Source organism: Acanthochromis polyacanthus, chromosome 9 (assembly GCF_021347895.1).
Source record: "Acanthochromis polyacanthus isolate Apoly-LR-REF ecotype Palm Island chromosome 9, KAUST_Apoly_ChrSc, whole genome shotgun sequence".
NCBI classification, from domain to species: domain Eukaryota; kingdom Metazoa; phylum Chordata; class Actinopteri; family Pomacentridae; genus Acanthochromis; species Acanthochromis polyacanthus.
This window is the reverse complement of record NC_067121.1, coordinates 31,932,528-31,957,204: the sequence shown is the minus strand read 5'-3', so window position 1 is coordinate 31,957,204 and position 24,677 is coordinate 31,932,528. Positions and strand designations below refer to the sequence as shown.

Genomic DNA, 24,677 nt, shown 5'->3' with positions numbered 1-24,677 from the left:
ATAAGAAATGCACAGAGATGGTAAAAAGGGGGAAAATGAAAATGCATCATATTGACATAACAAGCAGAACGGTGATTCAACAAATTTCTGTCTGGAGGGAGTGAACGCTGAACACATCTGGATCTCTCAAACCTCATTTTTTCTATGGAAAAGACTGATCTCTACTTCTTAGGGCTTCACACATGGAAGAAATTTACCCCATATGCTTAGCACAACAGGACAGCCAGCGTGCTGCTCCCCAATTTACGTCAATATAGTGGATCAAAGCACTTCAAAGCACAGTGATGGCGTACAGATTGTGAACCACCGGTGTTAAACAAAGAACTTCAATGAAACCTCAGATGACGGTGCGCAGTTAAGGAAACCTCCTACGACTGAAAGGTATCAGAACAACATCATGACAATGACTCTTCTGATCACAAAGGAAAGTGAAGTTTGAGCTGTTTAACGTCACCCGCAGTTCTTAGAAATCATGCCACTGCCTCCTCACATTACAGAGCAAGACTGCTAGCAATAGCTAGAAGCATTAGCTGCAGTATATAACTGTATGCCAGGTTTTGTGGTCCAAAGTATTTGCAGGCACTCCGCTGGCACTCATCACATAGAAAAGTCACTGACACAGAGCACAAAGTATAACATCAAAGCAGCTAATGCACAAGAAGGCGAGCTGTTGAAACCGGGTATACACCAACGTGTGGCTGTCTTGGGCGTTGCCAAGAAGGTATGACCACATCCTGCCCCCTTTCCCTCCGATGAGTGTATACAGAGACATTAGACATTTTAACAGGGCAGTTGGGAAACATCAAAGGCTTGGATCATCCACATCCCCCGTATGATCGAAATTCAGGTCAGTTAGCAGCTGGCGGCCAAATCATAGACACAGTCCAGAATGTCATAGTAGTAAAATGGAAGACAGCAGAACAAAAGCTCCCTGGTTTTGGTTTCTGGCTTGACGCCACTTGGCTCCAGCAAAGTCACAGAAACAAAACTTCAAACAATCCTCTATAGTGTTATCTAAAACTGATAAAAAATTGCAGAAAATCTGAAGCAACACTTCTCTAACTTGCGTCAATTGTATTTCTAAGTTGAAGACCTAAATAAAACAACGTTATGCACACGAATGCAGTATGAGCAGACGGAGTGCTGAACCCATCATCACCTTTGGTTGATCATAAATAGTGCTAAATGGGCTGACATTTCACAATGTCACCAGTCAAAGGTGGCGTGACGCACTTTGAATCTGAAAAACCTGCTGCCAGACAGAGTGTGAGGTACTTTTCCAGCCTGTTTTCTCAGCAGAAGTCTTTTATTTTTTTGGTGAGTTCTAATGCTTTGGCCATATGCTGGAGGCTGCAAAAAGGACAACAGACCTCAGTGTGCAGACAGACCCCCGTCTGCCTCCCCTCTCTCCCCCTTTCCCCTCTATCTCTCTCTCCCCTGTAGGGCCACAAACCAGCTTCTGTAAGAGCCATCAACTGCACTAACGACCAAGGCTGGGCCCAAACCTCCATTCCCGCCGAGACACCTTCCGCTTACATCCACCTCACACTGCCTCTCTCTGTGTTCTCGACCTACCCTCAAAACCTGTTTCCCTCGCTGTCTGGCTGAAACTCAGTTTGCAGAACTACACTGTTGCATCTCTTGTCCCCACTATAGCTAGAGATGAAGTATTCAGATCCTTTACTCAAATATATGCAGTAATAAGACAATGGAAACAAAAACAGGAAAAATTCTGCATTTGAAATACAGATTTATATAAAAATATTCTTCAGTATTACAAGTTAGAGTCCACAGCATACAGAGTGTTCTATTCATACTGGGTTAGCTTTGCTGTTGCATTAACATGTAAGCAACATTTTAATTGTATAGCAACTTTATTGACTATTTAGTTTAGTAAGAATGAATCCTATTTTATCATCTTAAAGTAACAATTGGTATGCTACTATACAGAGCTTTCCATTTCACCCTGGAATTTAGGGATTTAGAGGAATCTTGTAGCATAAAATGGAAAAACTTAAGTAAAACACCAGAACTGCGCTTTAGTCTTGAGTAATTTGTAACTTTCCAGAATGTGTTTTAATGTGCAAGCAGCTTTACAGGTCTCACGTAAAGTTTTTTTTTTATGTAGCATTATTGTGAGGTTGACTTTAAGACAGTGACTAATGTAACTTAAGTTGTGCTTATTCATACTAATGACTTGTCAGGGGAATAATGGGGCCAGTAACAACTGAGGGTCAATGAAAAAGACATGAGTCACCGTCACCAGTTGAAATGTAAACACCTGCGAGTTATCCGCACATACGCAAACAAACACATTCCTCATCTCGACCTCACCACATGATGAAGGAGAAAGCGCACACTTTGACATTGATACTTGCACGTACTCACTGTTAGTGTTTGACTGCGCGCCACACGTGGAGGAGAGACGGGAGGGGTGGAGTGGCGGGGCAATGATTCACCTTTGTATCACCACCAATGTGCGTCAATTTATTCACAAGTGGAGAGAAGGGGGAAAAAGGGAATTTCACAGAGACAGAAAAAAAAACAAGAAACGTCTTACTTTTATCAAATGTTTGTCTGCTTAGATGGCAGCACAAAGGGGTCATCTATGTGCTAAGTGAAAAGTCATATCTGTAGATGCAGGGTGGGGGAAAAACTCAGTGTAAACATCTTAAGTTTCACTGACTTGCCTATTGCAAATCAAAAGTTTGCTTTTTCAGCAAGCCTTGCATTGTGCATGCTGCTTTAAATTCAGATTTTAATAGGTTATATTTTATTCATAGGTTTCTTTTATATACAGGACATTTTCAAAAGTAATCAAATTTAGCAACTGCTACTACATTAATATTTTTAAAAAGGTACACATTTAACAGTACAGATGCAAATGAAAAATCTTAACCTATAGTTTTGTTTTCTTTTAGAGGATTAAATATGAATCTGGAGTGCTTTCTGTATTTACTTCTTGAGATAATCAGTGACATATGCATGAAATAAACCCAGTACTGTGTTGCATGTCTTGATTTATTATTTATAAGTTTCAACCTATTTTACTGCCTTCAGAACTGTTAAGTAGTGATTAATTGCTAATATTTTGGAGTGTTTCTGTGTGCATAAATCTCATCTAATGACAAAGGTTGTCACCAGATCGTGAAGAAAAATTTACCCTAGTCTCACAAACAGATGCTTGTTTCTCATTTGCACCGAGCTACAGTTTTATGCAATGTGTGTTATTTTGATGCCACCTTTTTGAAACGGAGTCCGATACAATTTTATAAGTGCGTTGTCACAGTTAAATCAAGTGTTACGGACCATGAGGTGTGGTGGACACTTACAGTAGGTCCAACCCCGAAACCATACTACCTGTCTGTGTTTTCTTGCAAACAGCCTTCACATCTGATTGTCTCTTCATAGTTTACAATTCTTGCATATCCGCATCGCTGATAAAAACAAAAGGCTTCAAATACACACACATACACACACACACACACACCTCATCAGGGCCTGTTTGACAGCTCCTTCACAATGCACCATGGAGCTGTGTTGGCACGGGCTAGCTTGAGGGATGGGCCGCAGTGAGGTTTATGACTGTGCTGACGTCAATGACATAATTCAAATACTTAACCAGGCTGCACGCTTCCAGCCCGCCGGATCCTCTCCTCTGGCTGTGAGCCTGGAAAACCTGAAATGGATTCCCGCTTTGGAGCAGAGTAACTAGCTGCAGACTGTCCAGACTGAAAATAAGAGGTCAAATTTGCTCTGGCTATTAGTTTGTAGGTCAGCTAACTGTCTGTGTGCCCGTCCACCTGTCTGTTTATTCATTATTTTAAATATGAGGGAATACATTTTATCACACCGTCACCTGACCGTGGGTAACCAAATGTCTGAGTGTAAAACTAGAAAACGTTGCCAAAATGATTTAAATGTAATTTCTGAATTACACCACAATTAACTTGAGAACAAACCTGCAACACGCGACTCAGGCAGATTTGGTGTCACCTGAAAAATTTAAATATCAAATTATTTTTCTCAGTTGTTAATTAGACAACTGTTTGTCTTTCCTTTCCTGATGTAAGAGTAATTACTCCTTGATATTTGGTATCAAATTGGAGATGGAGAACAAGAATAAGAAGCCATCTTCTTTAGAGTGTCAGAATAGCTAGTTTTAACGTACATCTTTCATTTTTTTCCTCTTTCACGAAATGTTCACAAAACGAGACAAAAGAAAAGTGAGTAATGCTCATTGTGTGGGGCTTCATGGACTGGGCACTTTACGCACAAAGTTACTTGTCTGTTTCATTTCAAGGAAAAGAATGTCTATGTGTCAGTGTAGCTGTGTGATGCATGAGTTTGTTTTTCACAGTTCAAAATGCATCAGATTCTTGGAGAGTGGTTCACTGAGCAGCTGACATATGCATCCTACAGTGATACACCAACAGTTTCATTGCCAGCAGCACCGACAAAATAAGTACGAGGAAGTAAAATAGAACCACTTCAAACGTATTTAGTGCGTAGCATTTGTATGATGACATAAATGCTGGTCCCAGTTGCTCTTTCAAGGAAGCCATACACAATGGAACTGAACCCTTTTTCCCTTTGGAAGGCCTAAAGTAAACTAGATGAATGAGTAAGACACGGAAAAACGTTGCAACACAAATACAATATTATACTGAAAACGCAAAATGATGTTTCCAGCTACAGTAATTTTCCTTGAGCATTTTGCTTAAAAACAGCTTAACTCTGACCTACAATAGATTTAGAAACAGTTTAAAGAAATAGTTCAACATTTTGAACGATGCATTTCTTATTAAACTTAAGAGCCCGTTAAATACAAGTCTGTAATTTGCAATCAGTCTAAGCTTAGCAAAAACACTAGAAACAGTGAGCATTGCTCTCCAAAGACAACTAAATGCACCTACCAGCACCTATAGAGCAGCCTGCTGGTTTAATACATGCACAAAAAACAACAGAAGCATAAAAGCAAGACGAATAGCAAAAGCTTGAGAAATAATGATCAGACACTTTGCCAGACGTCAGTACAAAAATCTATGACAGACCAAAAGAAAACTGGTCCTGAGTGTTTACACTTTTTGATGGTAATGTCTGTATGGGGAAAGCTGTTTAATTATAAGCCTCTGAATGATTCTAACTGTGGTTTCACTGCATCTTTTTTCAATTTCTTGTGTCAGAAGGACGACATTGGAGCACGCATCTTGGTTAATTTGTAATTTTGCACGTCAATAAGTGAGCAGCAACCTTTGTAAATAGTAAGGCTGCTTCTTGTCATTGTGCTAAACTCACTGTCTGCTTGGGGTAGCCTCATATTTAAATTACAGATATTCATTTGAGGTTTTCTTTGTTTCCCAACTCAACATGAAACATATGGAAAATGTAAGTTACATTTAGTGAAACTTTAGGGTATTTGCCATAGTTATGGTTACTTTTTGCATATTTTGGTCACTAGTGCAAGTCTACTCATGTTAATTTGGCTCAATATAAACTTAAATTAAAAAAAACAAACAAACTTGCATGGTTGGTGAAATCTGCAGTTAAGTAAAGTGTCTTTCTTTGACCCAAAGGCTTCACTTTGGCCAGCGCTGCCTTCAACATTCATTTCTGAGGGCATTGTGTAAACATTAATTTTTGAAGGCCGTTCAAAGGGAACATTTGGTCTCATAACATTATGAGGTTTCACATCCCCTTCTTGGACAAATAGCTAACCATATACCCTGGAGTCTCGACCATCTGTGACAATACCCAGCTAATGCTAGTGATAACCATTACAGATTTATCACCAGTCCTTGACGGTCAAAGACGTCATAATCAAGCATTTTCCTCAAAAGCACTATTTATCTGGCGTAATATAGAGCAAAGCCTATAATCTGAATCAGTGAGCGAAGAGTGAGCCCTTTGTTGGCTGCCGGGCTCACGGGACTGCGTGTGATGGGGCCAGATTGGTTTATGAAGCATAAACTGCAAACTCATATGAGGGAGACTACAATCCCCTCACGTTACTGGAGTAAGATGTTTAACAGTGTAAGCAGCCAGCAGTGACGCACTTGCAGCTGAGCAGGTTTTTCATATACCTTCCATTTTTTTTTGTTGTTTTCTGCTACTTGTGCACTTTCACCCACTGACTGTGGTCAGATCCTGCGCAATTTGTGTCTGTGTTTATTTCATGAAATTAGACCCGTTTCTGCCTCTCCCATACAGCCTCTGATTAAAAGGGTCAAAAACTGACGTCTCCCTCTGACCTTTGCTGTTTCCTTTCTTTCCTATCACATGCCAAACAGCGCTCTGCCAGCTCTCTCATTCTCCCTTAAAGCCGTTCTGTGCGTAACCACACCATATTCTCTCTTGATTGTAATTATGTTTCACTCCATTTCCCTGTGCCCATCAAATCCCTTCATAGCAGCATTCAAAGTGCCTACTCCATCCATGCTGAGCATCTACACAGAAAGACGCAGGTACTCTATCTTTTCCACTACTGGGGATATTGCCTCATTGAAAACAGGAAAAATCTGTTCCCCTTTTCCGGTCAAAGAGTTGATGAGAATGAGACAGGCAGCAACACAAGGGAGGATATGAGGGCATCTTTCATTGTGATATTGTTACAATCTCCTTCTGAACAAACTCAACAATCGCAATTATTTAGTGGCAGGTGTACCAGGACACAATGCACATACATTGTAGCGTTTGGGGACAATGATGACGGGGAAATCCCACAGTGGGACTGAAGAGAAATTCAGTAAAAGGTGTTAAGAGTTAATCAAATTTGTTTATCTGATTTTATCTTCCAGATGCGTCATGATAGAAGCCAATGAGAAGGTTGCTCTCGTCAGAAGCTACTTAGAAAAGGTCAAGGTTTGTGAGAAGTGTGGAGGAGGAAGTACAATAAGAGATTCACAGTTGTCTTGTATTTTTTCCTGCTGTGGGACACTCCTCACAGTCCATCTGTGCTGATAGGAAGCGGAGAGCACCCATGCTGACGTCAATCGGGCTTGAAGAACCAGTGCAGCAGGAACCAATATCACCACCCCCTTCTTTCACTTGTCCTTCCACTCCTAATCCAGCTGATTTGCATCTTAAGCAATACATATTTTGTACTGTTCTCACCCTCCTCCTTTCTTTTTGTCCATTTGTAATGTCAACATACGGGACTTTTTGTGTTGTTATCAAGTCCTAGTTTCTTCTATCGAAAGATTACAGCTATGTAAAAGGACTTCTGGATAACAGAGTCTGTGCTGACAGTGTAAATGTCTATTACAATGTTTATATGGGAATTTAAATGAGGAATACAGTTCCTCAGTAAATTGCAGTTCAGTTTCCACAGTAATAAAGCATTTGCATGCAGAAAACAATAAGTTAACTGAATGTGCGTTTGCAAAGGCTGTGCAGGTGTGAAGGAAGCAATTCACTGTTCTGTATTTTTGCAAAACTTTGCTCACAACTGTGCAGATTCTGATTACCTGCAAGAATGCAAGTACGTGCAGGAGATGAAGACGGCTGGAGAACAATGCTCATTTTGGATCATTATCTGTCTTTTTGGTATCTACAAATCTTCAGCAGAGAATTGTTTTCCAGCAGCAGCTCAACTTGACTTTTGACCGATTGGAATTTGCACAACTACTGCAATATAAACAATGCAGAATTACTAACCACTGTATGCCTGAATAATTTATTTTGACTGTTACTAAGCTCCCTTTTCTCTTACACTGGAAGGTTTGTGAGCGTACCCACCTGACAGACAGACTTTGGTGGCGCAGGGCTGATTTGCAGCAGGAGATCTCCTGTAACAGAGAAACAAGTCAGAAAGTATTAAAATCAGGAGCCCAGATGTGTAACAAATGCTTGCATTATTTTTTTTTTTCCAGAGTGTGATTTGGTTTCAGCAACAGTCTTCGTTGCCAGAGCACAAACACAAAACAGATGCTCCTGCGATTCTCTGAGTTTGTCTCAGGCTTACAGTGACCCTGCTCTCTGAGGTCACATTGACTCAGTGTCCACCTCCGGCAAACCTGATGCAACTGACCCACTGATCATGCACACCGATGAGTGGCTTTAAATAAAATTCTAACGGTCACTGTGTCCAGTTTAGAATTTCAGTGCAGCTTCTCTCCAGTAAAAGACTGCTTGGACACTTGAACTCATACATTATTTAATGTGACTTTTTTTCATGAGAGCTTAACAGTGCAAATGATTTTGATGCACTAGCGCCCCCAAGTGATGCATGTTGGCATAACATTATTCTAGGCATACTGTATTTCAGAATCATAAGATCCACTTGCAGATTTTCACTAATCATGTTGTCATTTTTGCAGAGGATTTGTATCTGCATGAAAACTGACACACTCATAGAATAGAAACTTTCATTTGACAGCTAAAAGTACTCTAGAACATGTGGTCAAAAAACAGGGGGGAAAAAAAAACTCAGCAGTTTGACTTACTTATTAGATACACACTGCACATTTGTCAAGGTGGTGAAGTTGTTCCTAACAGTCCGAAGGCTTGCCAGAACCTAAAATGAAGTTTAAAAAAAAAGGCAAAAAGATGAAGCTGCAAGTGCTAAAGATTGAAATGTGAGAAATATACACATGAGAAAGAAAAAACATTTAAAGATTACACATTGAGTCTCACAAGACAGTTGAAAGAGCACACACCCTAATCAGGTTTAATTTTTGTTTCTTCCATGAGAAGAGGGAAATACGTGCAGGTTTTGACACTAGAATTATTTTACAATCTGTAGAAGGTAAGTTTCAATGCGCTCTCTTTAAATCTGAGTTTAAAACATACACATAGCACCTGTATTTTGTAGCATCATCACTTAAAAGGAAGATAACTACCAACTACAATTTTTAACAATGTAAGCAAATTATTTGTGGATCGAAATATGTTAGACAAAGAGTAGTTTTGCATGTCTTAAAACATACTGAGGGACTCTTGAAGTTGGTGACCCAAAGAATAAAATGAACTTTTCCCAAGTGGACCTTGTCATGCCGATTTATTGCCACAAGGGGGCAGAGAGGTTAAACAGGGGAAGGTGTATCAATTACTTTGTGGATCCATGCACTTTACATCTGAAAGCCCTTGGAAATCTTTTTTATTTAGTCATAAACAAGCCGACTTTGATGTTCTCTGGAGTAGATTTATTTGCTTTTGATCTGCTCTTACCTGAGCAAATGGAGTCACAATCAAGTCCTCTCCATGTCTGAAATGGGATGTGATGAAAGCAAAAACTGATTGTTATACACAAACAAATACCCAGTTGATCAGTGAATCTGACATGATGATGATGTGATGTAAACAACTCACAATTCTCCAACAATGGAAGAGTTTCTAGACAAAGACTTTGGAGATAGTTCATAGTCGCTGTCAGAGCGGTACAAGAAGGACTCTCGGCGCTGGCCGTGGCCTGCCAGGTTGGGATGTAGAACCAAACCAGAACCAGGGGACGCCTGAGGATCTGACGGACTGCAGCACAGTGATGCACCATTCTCCACTTCAAAGCTATAAAAAGGAAAAGATAAGAGGCAATCGGGTTAAAAAAAAATGGCACTATGGTAAAAAGGGTTTTGAAATCTGAATGGTTGTGGATGGTTCTGAAATCAACTTCATGACCTCATTTGTCACATTACATTAGCAAATTTAAACAAGCCCTGAGATCTAATAATTCTAAAGCATGACCTTTTTCATGTTAGATCAATCTAATCATTTATATTCGACTTATCATTATCATTGTGTACAAAGTGCTGTCAATAAGCTGCCACAAAATGCTGGCTTGCGCAACATGTTTATAAATCCCATCCAGGAGAGAGATGGTTGCATAAACCTTAAAATGATTACTCACCCATTCATCCATGCACTAAAAAAACAAAACTATTTTGCCCATTAAATAAGCATGCTTTGCTGGTCAGCGAAAGAAGGGTTTGTTTTACTGTAATCTGCAGGTCTGGTTTGTTTCTTACAGGAACACTGTCCATGACAGCTCCATTCATATTTAGCAGCAAGAAACTGCTCCCTAGAGAGTGATGAGCTCCTTTCAGTTTGAAGTCAGGCATATTTTTACATTTTACTGATTTTGTTTAGATTTATAACAACTGGTACACTCAACCACACAAAGTGGGAAACTTGCGTACTTGTATTTCGTATCTATTTTGCTTTGTTGTGACAGAATCTCTTTATCAAGGAACTGCAGAAGAGAAATACAGTCGCTCAAAGCTAAATCAGGAACAAGCATCTCCTCTCATTGCTTGAGATTAATGTTTTTGTACATGGAGCCTGACAAATCTAATAAAGATAAATTAATTTCAAAGAAGAACAATACTTGTCCCTGGGCTTTATAAAAGAAAACAAAAAATATATACACATGAAATTATAGTACACACAAAGAAAACAGTGGAAGCCCTGCTAGCAGTGAACATATCCAGAAATGAAGAAATGCTCAGAGCAAAAGCAAAAACAACATATTGATTTTATACATGGAAATTATTATTATCTGTGCACACAACACAAACATCTTTTCATACATTGGATGCCACAGTCAAACCATCACAGATGTACAGACGGATATAATCTGTTTGTCATCGTGGAGTGAGTTCAGGAGGACAGGCCATGCTATTGTGTAACCAGATGATAAGGTCAGTTGGACTGAAGTTAAGAGGTTACAGGTCAAAGTATCAATGCCCAAGTGGAAACAACAGATGCCACAAACCATGAATTCAAAACTCTCTAAATTTTGAGTACAGTTGAAATAATACTTACACACAGGCAGAGGCTGAATAACTGACAAAATGAGCCACATTAAAAATCACGCTATCATCTCCTTTATTTCCACTCAGCACTCGTAAAGTCTGCACAAACGCCACTTCACCATTTGCACCACATTTTCACCCGCCGCTGTAATTTGTACAACATCTGGGATTAACTGGGCACATATCCCACTGAGACACTTGGTCCCACACCTCTGCCAGAGAAGCTCAGATTAATGTGAAATGTGCAAACTGATTAAACGCACACAAAACTATCAGCGTCATCTGCGTACTGCTTTACGTCATTCAAATCCCAACTTAACACATCAACAACATACTTCACCTATAGCAATCTAATCTCTTAATCTGACCCAGGCAGGAAACCACAGTATATTAACACACACTTTCTGTATATCCAGATAAACTGTAAATCTCGCAGCAGCTGTCTGATGCAGGGCATGAAGGATGCAAATAAATCTCTCTGGCAATGCAGCGAGGTTGGAACTTTCAGCGCCGATCTGCCAGTGACGCAACTAGTTCTTAAAACATCAATGTGTAGAAAAAAAAAGGCAGACTCTGAATATGCCGACAGTCTATATTGAGAAGTTAATATATTTTTAAAATAAAAAAGGACCATCAAACAGTCACCTGGGAGCCGTAAGGTGCGCTCTGCTGACCACGTCCTCGCTGAAGTCGAAGTGCCCAGCTCTACATCTTGGTGACCTCCGGAACATACTTCTGTCCCTTCCACCTCCTCCCTCATCGAGCAACAAAAAACACTGATGCTGCTCACTCATACACTCACTGACAGACCCCCTTTCTGTCCAGTAACAGGCCACGTGCTGGAATAACGTAGGCTTGGCAGACGCTAACAGGCAGATCTGGGTTGGAGCACAGGGAACGGACTGGCAGCCGCTCTGTTTATCTGACCGCCTGTCCTTTTTCTCTCTATATTAAAACACGGCAGATTAGTCGGTGTGTTCATCATCCCACCCGCGATGTCCAGTAAAACCATACGGATGAGATTTGACAGTGGAATGGGGGCATTAGAGGTTAAAATCCAGATTTTCATTTATTTACTCTAAAGATTATAACTAATATGCATTCAATGCAATACACACTGCACATATTTCACAGGATTAAAAAAAATATCTCTGGTTGCACAGCGCTGTTTAGAAGCCATTTCACCTTGACTGTGACTTCCAGGTCTCATCATATCTTCACAACACAATGTGATATTTTTAATTTTTTTTTACCTTTTCAAGCCTCCTTAAGTTCTTGGTAAATGATCAAGTCAATTCAAAAAGTTTATTTTTTTACTCATAACAATTTAAATAGCACTAGGAACACAGGGAATTACAGTGAGGGTGTAGTTTGTGCCAATCATAGTGAAATGAGACAGAATTGGTGACCTGGTTGGAGGAAAAACTAGAAGGCTAAATGAGAGTGCAGCAAGATTCCCCACATGCCACGGAGCTTTACTACAGTCCAATATGATTACCAAAACCAAGCAAAGAAATGAATTTATAATTCACACAACTTCTCTTCTGTTTCTCCTTTCCCTACTAAATGACCATCTATGATAAACCATTACCTAAAACAACATCCATATTCTAGTTCTGTCAAAGGACTGTATTATTAGCACCATTCTGTGTAAGTATGACGCTTGTCCAGTGTTTATATAGTGTGTCCGCAGCAGAGTTGATTTAACACTAAAGCTCTCTGAATAGACCCATAAGCCTGTTTGCCTGGGTGACATATGGAAGACTGAAGAGAACCAGACCCTTCTGTTATTATCCGACTGGAAACAGGAAGGAAGAAACAGACTTGCCTTTGTTTCCATGAGCCTTGGAAAATAAATACAGATAGTGGAGTCCAAAAGTCTGAGGCCACACCAAAAATATGTTTTCAAATAAATAAAATAATCAGAAACCGACAATTTAACAACCTTGAAAAACACAAGTCCTTCCATTTCATTTAATAAACCCCCCAAATCTCTTTGTTGAAGACACATACTTACATTTTTGCTCATGAAAATAACCCTTTTCTGGCATAAAAAGCCTTTGATGTCACTCTATATTGTTACTTCCTTTACAAAGTGTCGATCAAGAAGTTCCTGCCCTTTAGTGTAAACCCATCCCTTTGCCATTTGGTGCAGCTCAAGCACACCAGCTCACTTACAACTCCGGTTAAACTACTCAACGCTACACAATTTCAAGTTGTAATATTGAAGCAGTTCAGTCATACATGTTCAAACCAGAAACTGATTCAGAAGAAGAGAGGCACACCCAGCAAATTGGTAGGATTCATTCTTCAAGCTAGCTACACATAAAACAATGTCTTTCTGAATCTGTGTTTTTAAAGCCGTCATCAACACACTGCAGTTTCAAGATGGAAATGCTCAGCCATGGCACTGCATGTTTATTTTGCACATGATGTATCTTTTTGTTTATTTGAACACAATCAACACTTCAAGGTTCTGCACTACTTCCAGATGAAACTGAAGCAAATCGGTGGCCATAATCAGCATTTTCCCTTCCCTAAAGGCACTCATTCAGATGACAATCATCTGGATTTGATAGACTCATTAGAGACTTGTTCAAGTAAATTAACCTGTGGTCACAGCTCACTTTCCAGCAGAACTTTACTCACTAGTGGTGTGACAGTGGGAAGCATTGGATAAGATATAAGTGAATGCCAGGGGTCAAATTGCCATTCTGAGCAAAGCAAGGCTTTGTCAGCATCATGCAGTGTATGGCTCTCTATAGTACTTTGTGGAAACGGAATTTTTTTTATCCAAAGCACGATCAGGCAGACCAAGAGTGACCACACTAACAGGAGATCAATGCATCAAGGTCTGTTCACTGGAGAACAGAAAAGCAATTTCATCAAATACAGAATTTGCTGAATAAAGAACGCAACACTCCAATCAGCACAAGTCCTGTCAGAAGACGGCGTTTAGTGGTGTCTCAGAGGACCAGAAGCGTCTCTAAACCTCATCTCAGGAGGGGAAAACGAGGCCAAACACTTGAGATTGGCCAAGATACGCCACAATTTCACAGAAGATGGTGGAAAATGTTATCTTTATTTCTCAAAGTGCAATCACTATGACACATTGTCAAAAATTTAGAACATAAAACAACATTATCAAAGATAAGTTGCAGTAACAGAAACATGCACGTGAGGAGACAGACAAGAAAGAAAATTATACCACAGTGGATAAAACCAACAAAGAAACATGGTGGTAGCACTATTCAAGTCTGCAGTTGGATATATGCACTGAAGTAACTCCAAAATGACAAATAACACTCTGTTCTTCTGCAGCAGATTACGGATCTCAAACACATAAAAGCTTTGCTAGAACCAGTCATTAGACCTCAGACAAACTGAACATTTATGGGACACATGAAGACTGATGAAGCCAAACATTTCTGACATGACAAGAAGCTCTTTGGAACTTTGTCAGACCATGCTGAGATAACATGTGTTGTCAGGTTTTAACAAAGCTATGGAGCGTAAGCAGCTCGAGTGCTGCGATCATTACAGCTAAAAGGGTGGCAAAAAAACATTAAGATATTATGAACCCCATTTACAGTTTTAACCATTTCAACTTTTCATTCAAATTATTAAGCAGCTATTATTGGTAATGAAATGCATTTAAATTCAAAATAAATGTAAGTCAGAAGCATCTTCACTAGCGGCCTTAGACTTTAAATCCTGCTCTATATTGAAAAACAATGCAGTCACATACATGCACCATATTCAGAGAATAAAACGGCGACTGAAATAGAAAATAGATCATCATAAGTACTGATGTTCAACATTTTATTCATGTGCATCCCAGAGGAAGATCTCCTAGAACCGTGCTCTGTACAGCTTGTACTTTTCGATGTTTCAGCAACTGAAACATTTATGATGAAATAATGTACCAAGAGTGAATTTCATCAACACATTTAAAAAATAAAAAAAGTAGTACTACAGGTGCTGCTCCTTTCTACTCACCAAATAGGGCTTAGGGGTGTCTGCCCAGGACTATGGTCTATCCTGATAAAGGATCACTCTTGTTTTGCTCTTCTTTAGAGTATTGCAAAACTCCAAGACACTAACCTATGATTTTGGGTTGTATTAGTAAATGTGACTCCACTTGATTCTGACAAGGGGATTTTTTTTTTCCTTGTTAATATCCCCAGACTCTTCATGGGTTGATTACAGGGACTTTTCCAAGGCAAAGACTCATTTGGATAAATGTCTCCACTGGGCTCCAACTCACCCTGGAGCAGGAACATTTTTTGACAAACTGAAACAAAGCACCATTTGTGTCTGCATTGGTATGAATAAACCCTGACTCACCGTATACCATAGCCATTTAACAACACAACAAATAAATGTCGTTGACACAGTCTGAACAGATCCCCTTCAAGTCTTTTTCCTCTTTCTTATACACAGACACGAGACCACATCAAATAAACCCTTACCATGTGTTGGCTACCGTGAAGCGTCTGTATCGACGAAGACGTTTGACCGTCACCTGCTTGCGAAAGAGTCTTGGTGAGCTGTGTGGTGAGAACTTCTGGCCAGCAGTGCTGCAACAGTCATCCTGGTTCACCCTGAGCCCCTTCAATTCTCCACTAGCTTCCATAACTGTGTCTGTTTCACAAACCTAAATCTAATACAGGACAGTGAAAACACTTTCCCAGCATGTAAAAACTACAACCTACGGCAAACAGTTGCAAACAGTTGAAACTTCACTCTTTCGAAGTCTATAACATCCTAACTCCCCGGTTGTTAGGGTTAAAAAAAGAAGATTTACTATGGTATAATCAGCTAATAAAAAGAAGCACTATCCCCGAGATTAAACTCATGATACTGCACTAAGAAATTCACTGGCATACTCATAGGAATATGCCTGAGCTTATGAATAATTTGATTGGTAGATATCGTCCCTTGTGCAATATTTATAATGCAAATCGAAATGGACTCAAGCATCATCGTACGCTGAATGGTTGCTCAATAACTGGAAAATAACAAAATGTTATGGAGCAACCAGTGTCACGCAATAAGCAGAGCAAAAGTTTCTCTGCTTCTGAACTTTATTCCAGCTAATGAAACCTATGCTTTTTAAAACCTGCAGTAGTATTACAGAGATGAAAGCAACAAATAAAAATGTCAATTGACAATACATCTCTGAAAAGAAGCCCTAACTATTTGTAGTTTAGTGGGCTGAGTCACAGTGGATCAAAGAAAAGAGGGTATCTGTGGCAAATTGCGTCTCAATAATGTGAAGTGGAAGCCATTATTTAGTTTTTTTTTTACTTATTTCCTGCATTAAAGCCTGCATGGAGCGATAGTCCGTTGTATTGAGCCTCAGGAGAATAACAGCTATCAGTTAAATGGCTCCCAAATTATTTTCTAACATCTGATTTCTTGGAAATGAGCAAATTTCGAGTTCTTTCCCCAGGACACGGGTTACAATTAACGCTGTGAGAAACAAAACAAAGAAGCAAACAAGGTACTGAAGGCTGAAACTATAAATGCCAACACTGGTACTAATTTGCAAATGTAATGTAAGAGCAAGATGGGATACGACACCAGCCTCCCACTGTTCCCAGTACACAAGCTGTTACGAAAATGCTGCTTCCATCAAGATATGAAACTGTTACCAAAGCAAAATAAAAACTAAACAGTTCTGAAAAACTAAGCACAAAAGCTGCAAACTATGCAAAAAAGTGCAGCAATACGCACAGCAGCCATGACAGCAGTGCTACTTTACAAAATCCTTATGAATACAGAAGCACAATAAAAACGGCCCCTGAAGCGTCGTGTCTCTGCGACGGCTGTTTTTCAGAGCCTCACCTGTTAGGGTCGGCCTGTGTGATGTCGATGCGAGGCAGGGAGACGATGGGCAGGCTTGTGGGTCTGGTTCGGGTCACCGGGTCTTCTTCTGGCGTGAGCGGCCTGACCCTGTAGCTCTCCTTTTCGGCCTGTCGCCATGACAACGGAGGCAGCTGCAGGTTGCCAGAAAACCGCCTGTGGACTTTGCACACCTCAACCCCGAGGGTGCTGCTGGTGGAGAATTGTCCCACAGGAGGCTCCTTATTCTCCTGACAGACAAGAAGGAATAAATTATTGCCTTAAACATGCAAGCGGCTTCACAATATTCCCGAACGACTAGGAACGACATGGAGAAAACATGGGTAAAATGTTCATACCAGATCAGTGTGCTGAGTGCATGACACCAAGCTGGTTAGCTTGTTAAAAAGACATCTAAATTTAATAAAAGTTGAAACAACAAAAAAGAAAAAAAAATAAGAAGGCGTTGAAATAGACTAATTTAGCACACGTAAACATGACTGTGCTAATGACTCAAACAAGTACAAATGTGTCATCACTAATGAAACAATCTGCCGGCCCTGCACACATCTCTGGTTTAACAAAGTGCTGTACAGCGCATTGGCAACATTTTATCTTTTCAATGCTCTTCATTTCAGACAATTAATTGTTTCAGGCCCTTGACACGGCCAATTGACATTTTTATAAAGCTGTGCTGAATATAAATTGTCTGCTTAATGTGTTTGTTTTCAATGTGAAGGTTCCGGTAAGAAGCACAGAGTCCTTCATTGAAATGAGGAGTTGTAAACAAGCCAGAGCTCTGAGGAAACAGAAGTGGGCTGCCAGAGCTCATTCTGCATACATTTCTCTCGTACTTTATGTTCACTGAATGCAAGACAAAATGAAACTCTGAAAATGGTTTCAAATGAACCATGGAAAGATTAAGGTAGGGGAAAAAAAAAAGGGGGGGGGATTGAGGAATTCCTGGAACGTGGCTGTGGAAAGCAAGAAATTATTTGTCAATTTAATGCGAGTGTGGCGCAGGAGACTAGACGGAGAAAACTGAGTGAGAGAGAAAGTAGCTGACAGCAAGTGAGAGGGCGTGAGAAGGAGAAAAGCTACAAGGTGACCTCACTGTGATCAAGACTGACAACTCAACACCATTAAACAGCACTGAGCCGGCACATGAATCGACCACTGGTTCCCCATTGATGGACAGCGTTTCCCTAAATGTGGTTAACTAGAGCAGCTTAACCCGACCAATACTGGATTTTGGAGACCGTTACACACAATGATGATTGTTTTCAACACATCTTAAACACAATAAGCGGAATATTTTACAGTTGAATTCCTTAGCTTACTTATTTTATTGGGGGCAAACTAAGCAACAATGATGATTTTTGCAAATCTCCACAAATCTCACTGAGTATTTCTATGCTGCATTTTGATGTTATCTTCCAACACACATACCAATGCAGATATATTTGCAATAATACTGACTAGTGCAATATTTGTCATTACAACCAAGTCTCATGTTTAATTTCTCAATTTACAGATTACTTGGTCTAAAAATAGCGAAAAATGCCTATCCCTGTTTGCTACACCCGAAGAGATGTCTTCACATCCTACATTTCAGAAGTTAAGAGTTTGTGCATCTCAAACTACTATTGTAATGTTCTGTCAGTGCTTATTCAATTGTGCAGTTGTTTCAGCGCAGCCAAGTATGAAGCAGTTACCTCAAGAAATATCACATCCTATAAGTGCTAATTATAAATATGTTTAATATCTACGTAAAGAACAGTAGTTGCTAGTAATTAAAAGTTACTAGTAGCATTAAGTTTGACTTTAAAAAAAAAAGACAGTTGACAAATCACTTAAACCACATCGATCACGTCCAAAGAAATGCAACAGTGAGTCACATCTCGAATAGCACTGGCAACACCGTCATCTGTTTCCATTTATATTTCTTCTTGATATACATAAAGTCAAAATTGAGTGTTCAAATGGAAAATATGATGATTGGTGAAACCTAAATAGTAAGTGACTGAATGAGTGTAGACAGGCTGGTGTCACTGGGTGATGATTCTCTAATAAATAAAGGGAGAGAAGACAATAAACAGAAAGACTGAGTCATCCCATATCCTCTTTCCACTGAGAGTGACTAATGGCAGGGATGCACCCTGCGATACATAAGACCGTAAACTGCAAAAGACAAGACCAGGAAAGAAACATTTTCTGACAGAGTGAACACAACATTGGAGTCTGCTGTCCTGACTGTCAGTGAACACAGCTCTGCTGACTCCCCTGCTCTTTCTAGGAAATGTAATTTGTCTGATTTATTGTCGCTGTCTTTTTGAGACACATTCTTCACATTCAGGGGAAAGGGTGAGAATTAAATCTGGCAAAACATAACTCTGTTCAGGCGACCAATCATTTCCACTTACACAAACACTCTTGTCAAACAGAAGTTATAAGCAGAGATCTAAATAGTCAACATGTCATTCTGTTATTGCTGTTTCACTGCCGAATTATTTATCAGTTTATTGAACGCACCTGACGTGCACATACAATTGTAGTTCTTTATTGATCTCCTATCTGTGGTCCAAATATCATTAAGAAGAGGAGAAACAGCTGATTTACTTTGAGTGACTGTCCATATACTAGCCAAGAGTCGGATAAGGATGCCGATTATTTTCGAAACCTGGATCTATAAAATGTGCCGGAACATGGCCGTAAAAGGAAAGGCGTTGAGATCAAACAATGAGTCTCAAACGGAGATAGTGTGGCTGCAGAGTCAAACAGAGGTGGAGTGGGCGTTTTCTCGAAGATGAAAGGGGTTTCTTGGCTGCAGAGCCTAAACAACTCCAGTGTTCTCTGGGACACTTCCAAAAAGTCTTTTTGAAGGAGGTGATTATAAATGAGACAGCTTTAAGAGTGAATCTCTAACAGCATGGGCTCATGTGGTGACTGAATTATTGAATCTTTCAGACTAAAGGGGGGGACCCATCCACTTTAACTATTTAAGTGCTATAGAATCTCAATGAAAGGTGGGAGATGGTGTAGCATAGCAGATATCTGTTCAGGACTCCCCTTTTGTCTGAATAATAAAAAAAAAAAGCATTTTTATTGAAACTGAGCAAAACTTGCCTTTAAAATAAATGTACATACTTGCTGCTGCTAAGTTAACATTTGCATCTTCAACTGTATTTGATACCATCTTTACCTTGTCTGCTTCATGAAAAGGAATACAAAAGGTTGTTTATACACTGAACTTGCTTAAATATTAGTTGTCCACTGACCACCTAACATGGAACAGATCATTATGTAAATGTAGTGTACATACAGCATTATGGTTTGGCTTCTAAGCTTTCTATGTGGCAGTAACAACACTAACCTACAGCCGACCGTGAAGCTGTACTCAGGGCCTATGGGTAGTTAGTGGTTTTTCAATCTTAGTTTGACCTCAGAGTCTGCACATAGACTCACTTTATGGAAAATGCTGCGGAAAACATTATTATTGATATAAGTAAGATATGAGATCTTTTCAAAGAAAAACCAACATCTTTACGCAAAATAAGGGCGAGCCACATGACATACTGTACTATGAGTTTTAGTTACAAATGTAAAACGAGCTGATGAAAAGACACTAAACAGGATATGAGAAATGGAGTATGGAAGTATTTTGGGTTTTATGAACATAAGAAAATTCTGCACAAAAGTAAGGTTTAGCAGAATGGTCTGCGCCGACTGGCCTAAAATGACTACCAGGTGTTACCCAAATCACTGCTAGCATGAAAGTAAAAATGACTATCAAATCACTCCTGGCATTAACTATTGACCCATGATCTGGGTCTAGGCTCAATTCTGATTGGCTGCAGGGTGTCCATTAATTTTGATATCGGGCACCAACTAAATAGACCCAGTGCATCTGTCACCATTCTACATTAATGTTCTACATGAACTGGTCCAGACCAAATCAGAATATGTCATTTATAACATCAAGTGTAATGCTTTAGTGCCTCATCCTCTGAACACCACCGGATGGCGACTGCGACGCACAAGCTACAAGAAATACACTGCTCCTCTAAACTTACTGATATTTTTCATCTAATAATTAACTCACATCCCATTTGGTATTCAACTCTGCATCAGACTGCAGCCAACAGTACACATGACCTTTCACTTATTTGTGAAGATCTTGATCTGTTAAACATACTGTCAAATTATGTTCATTGTTTAGCAATCATATGCAGTTTTTTTTTTTGTTTTTTTTTGGATTTGAACATTAGCTGTTGGGTTCTATGGGCTGAAAAGACTTTAAAGTCTCCTGTTGCCAAGTCGAGTGGAATGGTAATCATTGTTCCAAGCAGAGATGCAAATTACAAACAGTTTTCCTAACCAACAATTGGCAGCCTCAACAATCAATCCTGAAACCTATGCCATGAAATAAAGTAAGAAGACACCATTCCTTGTCCTGGTGAAACTTCTTTGAACAGGAGTGTTTGACATAATCTTCTCCAGTAGTACATGTCACATGATACAGGCCATCTACAGGCTTCACAAATCATCCATGAATCTATAGAGATAACTTAGTTCACTTCAGCTACAGAATGACTTTCCCGGTCAACGTGCATTAAGCATCACAGGAAACTTTCTCATAGTGGCACTTCACTCAGTGAAATCCCATAGTGCATTCTGCTTGCCAACATAGCCACTGGTAGTTTGAGTGACCGCCTCCTTTGTTTGTTACAGCACTAAAAAGAAAGAGGCTCCACCTGGTGGCACAAGCAGCAAAGCTATAATACATTTTGTGACATGCATGTCCTTCATACTCGGTCTCAAATATATTTCATTTGTTAAATTAAGAATAATTACCAATTAATCATTTACACCCCTAGTTCTAAGTATCTGTCAAACTGTCAAGTGTTACCAGGGAAACAGAGTTACAGACTGAAAAACCTCCAACTTTAGCTACAAAAGGCTTGAAGAGAAAATAGAAATAAATTGTTCTAATTTATCTTTTTGGCAACTGATCTTCATGTCATCCATTAATTGCCTTATCAGGCATTATTGATTACTTAAACTACATTACAGTAGTAATTGGCATCAGAAAATGAGTCCTAAATAAACTCCGAAGCTTTGCATTTGGCCAGGTTATAAACATTGTTGCATATTTATGTGGGGAGTTATGGAGGCCAGTGACAGCAGGAAAACATTCATCATCCTGGATTTGGCTTGTCCTCTGAGCTCCTGTTGGACAATGTCAAAGAAAATGTTCTGGTCTGCCTTACCAGTCATAAACACCAGGGGCATAGAGGGGAAACAGATGGGCCTCTCTGTCAGATCCCTGTCCTTCCTCCCCATATCCATGTTTCCATTCAGTGGATGGCCTAAGTGGATCCTGGTGTGAACTGTCTTTTAACATCATTTATCCTCTTCCTGCTCCGCTTGCTTCTCCTCAACTCTGTCTCCATTTTCCAAACTCTTTCCTCCACATGCATAACACACCGTCCTTTTCCATGAAAACACAAACACACACAGACACACACACCATCTCCCTCTCTGCAGTGTGTCCTGCCGGATAGCGGTCTGTTGTGTACAGTACAGTCATCTGTTTATGAGTCACTGACCACCGCCGACATACTGCACCTCGCTGTCAGTGTGTTTTCCTGCTTGAGCTCACTGTATATTTATTCGGGAGGAAACGGAGAGATGGCAAACAACACAAAATACAGTAAGTGTGCAAACCGTGAAACTGCAAACTTTACAGGTGAGAAGTGGAGTTTCAGATAGAAAGAGAACCACGGGCGGTATTGTAATGAATTTATGGATGGAGTCATGGTTGAACAGATGGAGGGTTGGGAAAAATCGGCACTTACATCGCCTGGCGTAACCCCGTGTGCACTCCGGCTTTTCTTCATCCTGAGGGATGCCCGGCCAGACTCTCTCTCGCTGTGTGTCAGATCGTCTGTCCGAAAACGCAGCTCTTTCCTGCTTCTCCTCCTCACCAGTACGCCTGCACATAGAATTGGGGGAGGTGAGACAAAAGTAACCAATTCCAAAAGATATTCTGCCTCCCTCACTATGAATTTGTCTGCAGTTGTCAGACTGGTGTTGTTTTGACTGACTACTGTATATGCAGCGAATTACACAACTTTAACAATAAAGCAGACATAACATGAACTGCAATGGTATGTATAGAAGTAAATCAATCATAAACACTGAAGCAAGACAAATCTAAATGGAATTAATTTGTCACATACAGTTGTACATAGTACAATGCATAGTGAAATTGTTTTTTTTTTAATAAAAACAGTAAAAAGGTGTAAAGCAGAACTTTATGTCATGCAACCTTAACAACACTAGCTCCAAAAGATTTATATCAAACACCAGAACACAGCACTTAGTTTTAATAACATATTTATCTATGTTAGCATTGGCTCTAGGGATGGTAAAGTCAATGTGTGTGATGGTAAAGTCCGACAACTCCAGACTGAAACATCTCAACAGCAGATGTGTTAAGACTTTGGTGATCCCCTGACTTTAGCACCACCATGAGGGTGACAGTCCTACTTTCAAAAGAAAATCTTTACAACTATTGGATGAATATGTTGGCACAAACATTCCTCTACAGAATGACTTAAATATATAATATCGTACAGAAATATTTGGTCTTAGAAAAAAAATTATATTTTTCTTTATGTTGGTGGCTTATTCGCAAATGTTAAAATGATAACATGCTTAAATAAGATGGCTAACATTATACCTGCAAAGCATGAGCATGTCAGTGTAAACATGTTAGCATGCTGATGAAGTGAACCAGATAAAGAATGTCCCATTATATAGCATACTAAAAACAAGAATGTCCGACTTCATTGAGTCACACTTTGCAGTGTGAAAGCCAGCATGCTTGTAGGGCCAATCAGACCCACAAACCTCTGAGCAACAACAAAAAAAACGTCATATATACGTCAGTGTTTGGTACGAGTTTTAACAAGCTTCAGCCGCTAAGCACATGCAGCGAGATGACGCTCTTTTCACACCACCACAGACTGTGACGAATATATGGGCAAGACGGTCAAAGCTTAAGGCGCAACATTATAATGAAGTAGTATGTCCCAACAATGGACGCTTTGTAAAAAGCTGCAGTACGTACTGAGAAAGTGAAAAAGAAAAACCATGCAATTTGTAACACACCCTGTGTCTGCTTCCTTATTACAGAAAAGCCAAATATCTGAAATGTTAAATGTGTGGACACAAGCTACTGAACAAAAATTTGACAAAAGCAACATTTAAAATCTGCAACGCTCCTTCAACCCTGCTATGTCTTCTGGCATAAGACACCCTATATGGGAATGATGTACTGATACAAGAGCTATGTGTTCGTGCTTGAATGTGTTTTAATCCAGCTCCATGTTTCAGACTACTCAGAACACAGTGACTGTAGGCTCATCAATTATAGAATGACCACAGCTGGTGGAAAATCACCACAAGGCTGACATGAGTGACTTATCTATGTGACAGGCATGAATCGATATTTTCCATGTCACTATTGATCCCCACTAGTTCCACTCACATTACCCCCTATTTGGCAGGCACTGCGTCCTTGCATTAGTCGGTGTAGAACTGCTGGTGAAGGAGAGTGCCGTCTGTGCTCTCCAGCTGCTACCAAGTCAAGGGGCATGAAAGAATTTCTCAGCTCCGAACAACCTAGTCCTGGTTGTAGCCTTGAAAAACAAACATGTGGTCTGAAAGTGGCTTCATGCTGCCCTCAGTTACTGTGGGGAAAAAATGACAAGAGGTCAAACAGCAGCAGCTCATAAAGGGATTCAGCGTTTGGAGCATCTGTAGGATAACTTAATCAATGGCTGGTTTCAGTTCTCAGCAGGCAGGAGAAGTTTTCAATAATGTAGGTCTTAGCATATATGTGTCCATTTAAAATTTTGTGAAGAACACCACTTGCATCCTTTTACACTTCTGGACACAAAGATTTCCAGTACTGCTGTGTGTATAAAAAAAAAAGTGCATCCTACAGTGATTGTTGGCTTCTTTCTTTTTTTAAATAAATCTGAATAAACAATCATCTTTGAAACTGTGCCTTCA

At 39.8% G+C, this 24,677-nt stretch overlaps 1 protein-coding gene across 3 annotated transcripts in view; it reads right to left on the bottom strand.

The window, feature by feature from the left end:
* The window catches only part of LOC110950756 (cAMP-specific 3',5'-cyclic phosphodiesterase 4B-like), a 52,387-nt gene that overhangs the window by 14,602 nt on the left and 13,108 nt on the right, over positions 1-24,677 (bottom strand). For 2 of the 3 annotated variants that reach the window (XM_022193517.2, XM_051953231.1), the window contains 6 exons: positions 22,454-22,590; positions 16,599-16,846; positions 9,310-9,504; positions 9,169-9,205; positions 8,445-8,515; positions 7,738-7,787 (listed from right to left, as the gene is read on the bottom strand). In XM_022193517.2, the coding sequence (XP_022049209.1) occupies positions 7,738-7,787; positions 8,445-8,515; positions 9,169-9,205; positions 9,310-9,504; positions 16,599-16,846; positions 22,454-22,495 (643 nt within the window). In that variant the 5' untranslated portion in view covers positions 22,496-22,590. Of the gene's footprint in view, positions 1-7,737; positions 7,788-8,444; positions 8,516-9,168; positions 9,206-9,309; positions 9,505-11,393; positions 11,546-16,598; positions 16,847-22,453; positions 22,591-24,677 lie in introns of those variants that run through there. The other variant, XM_022193519.2, reaches the window with a different exon arrangement.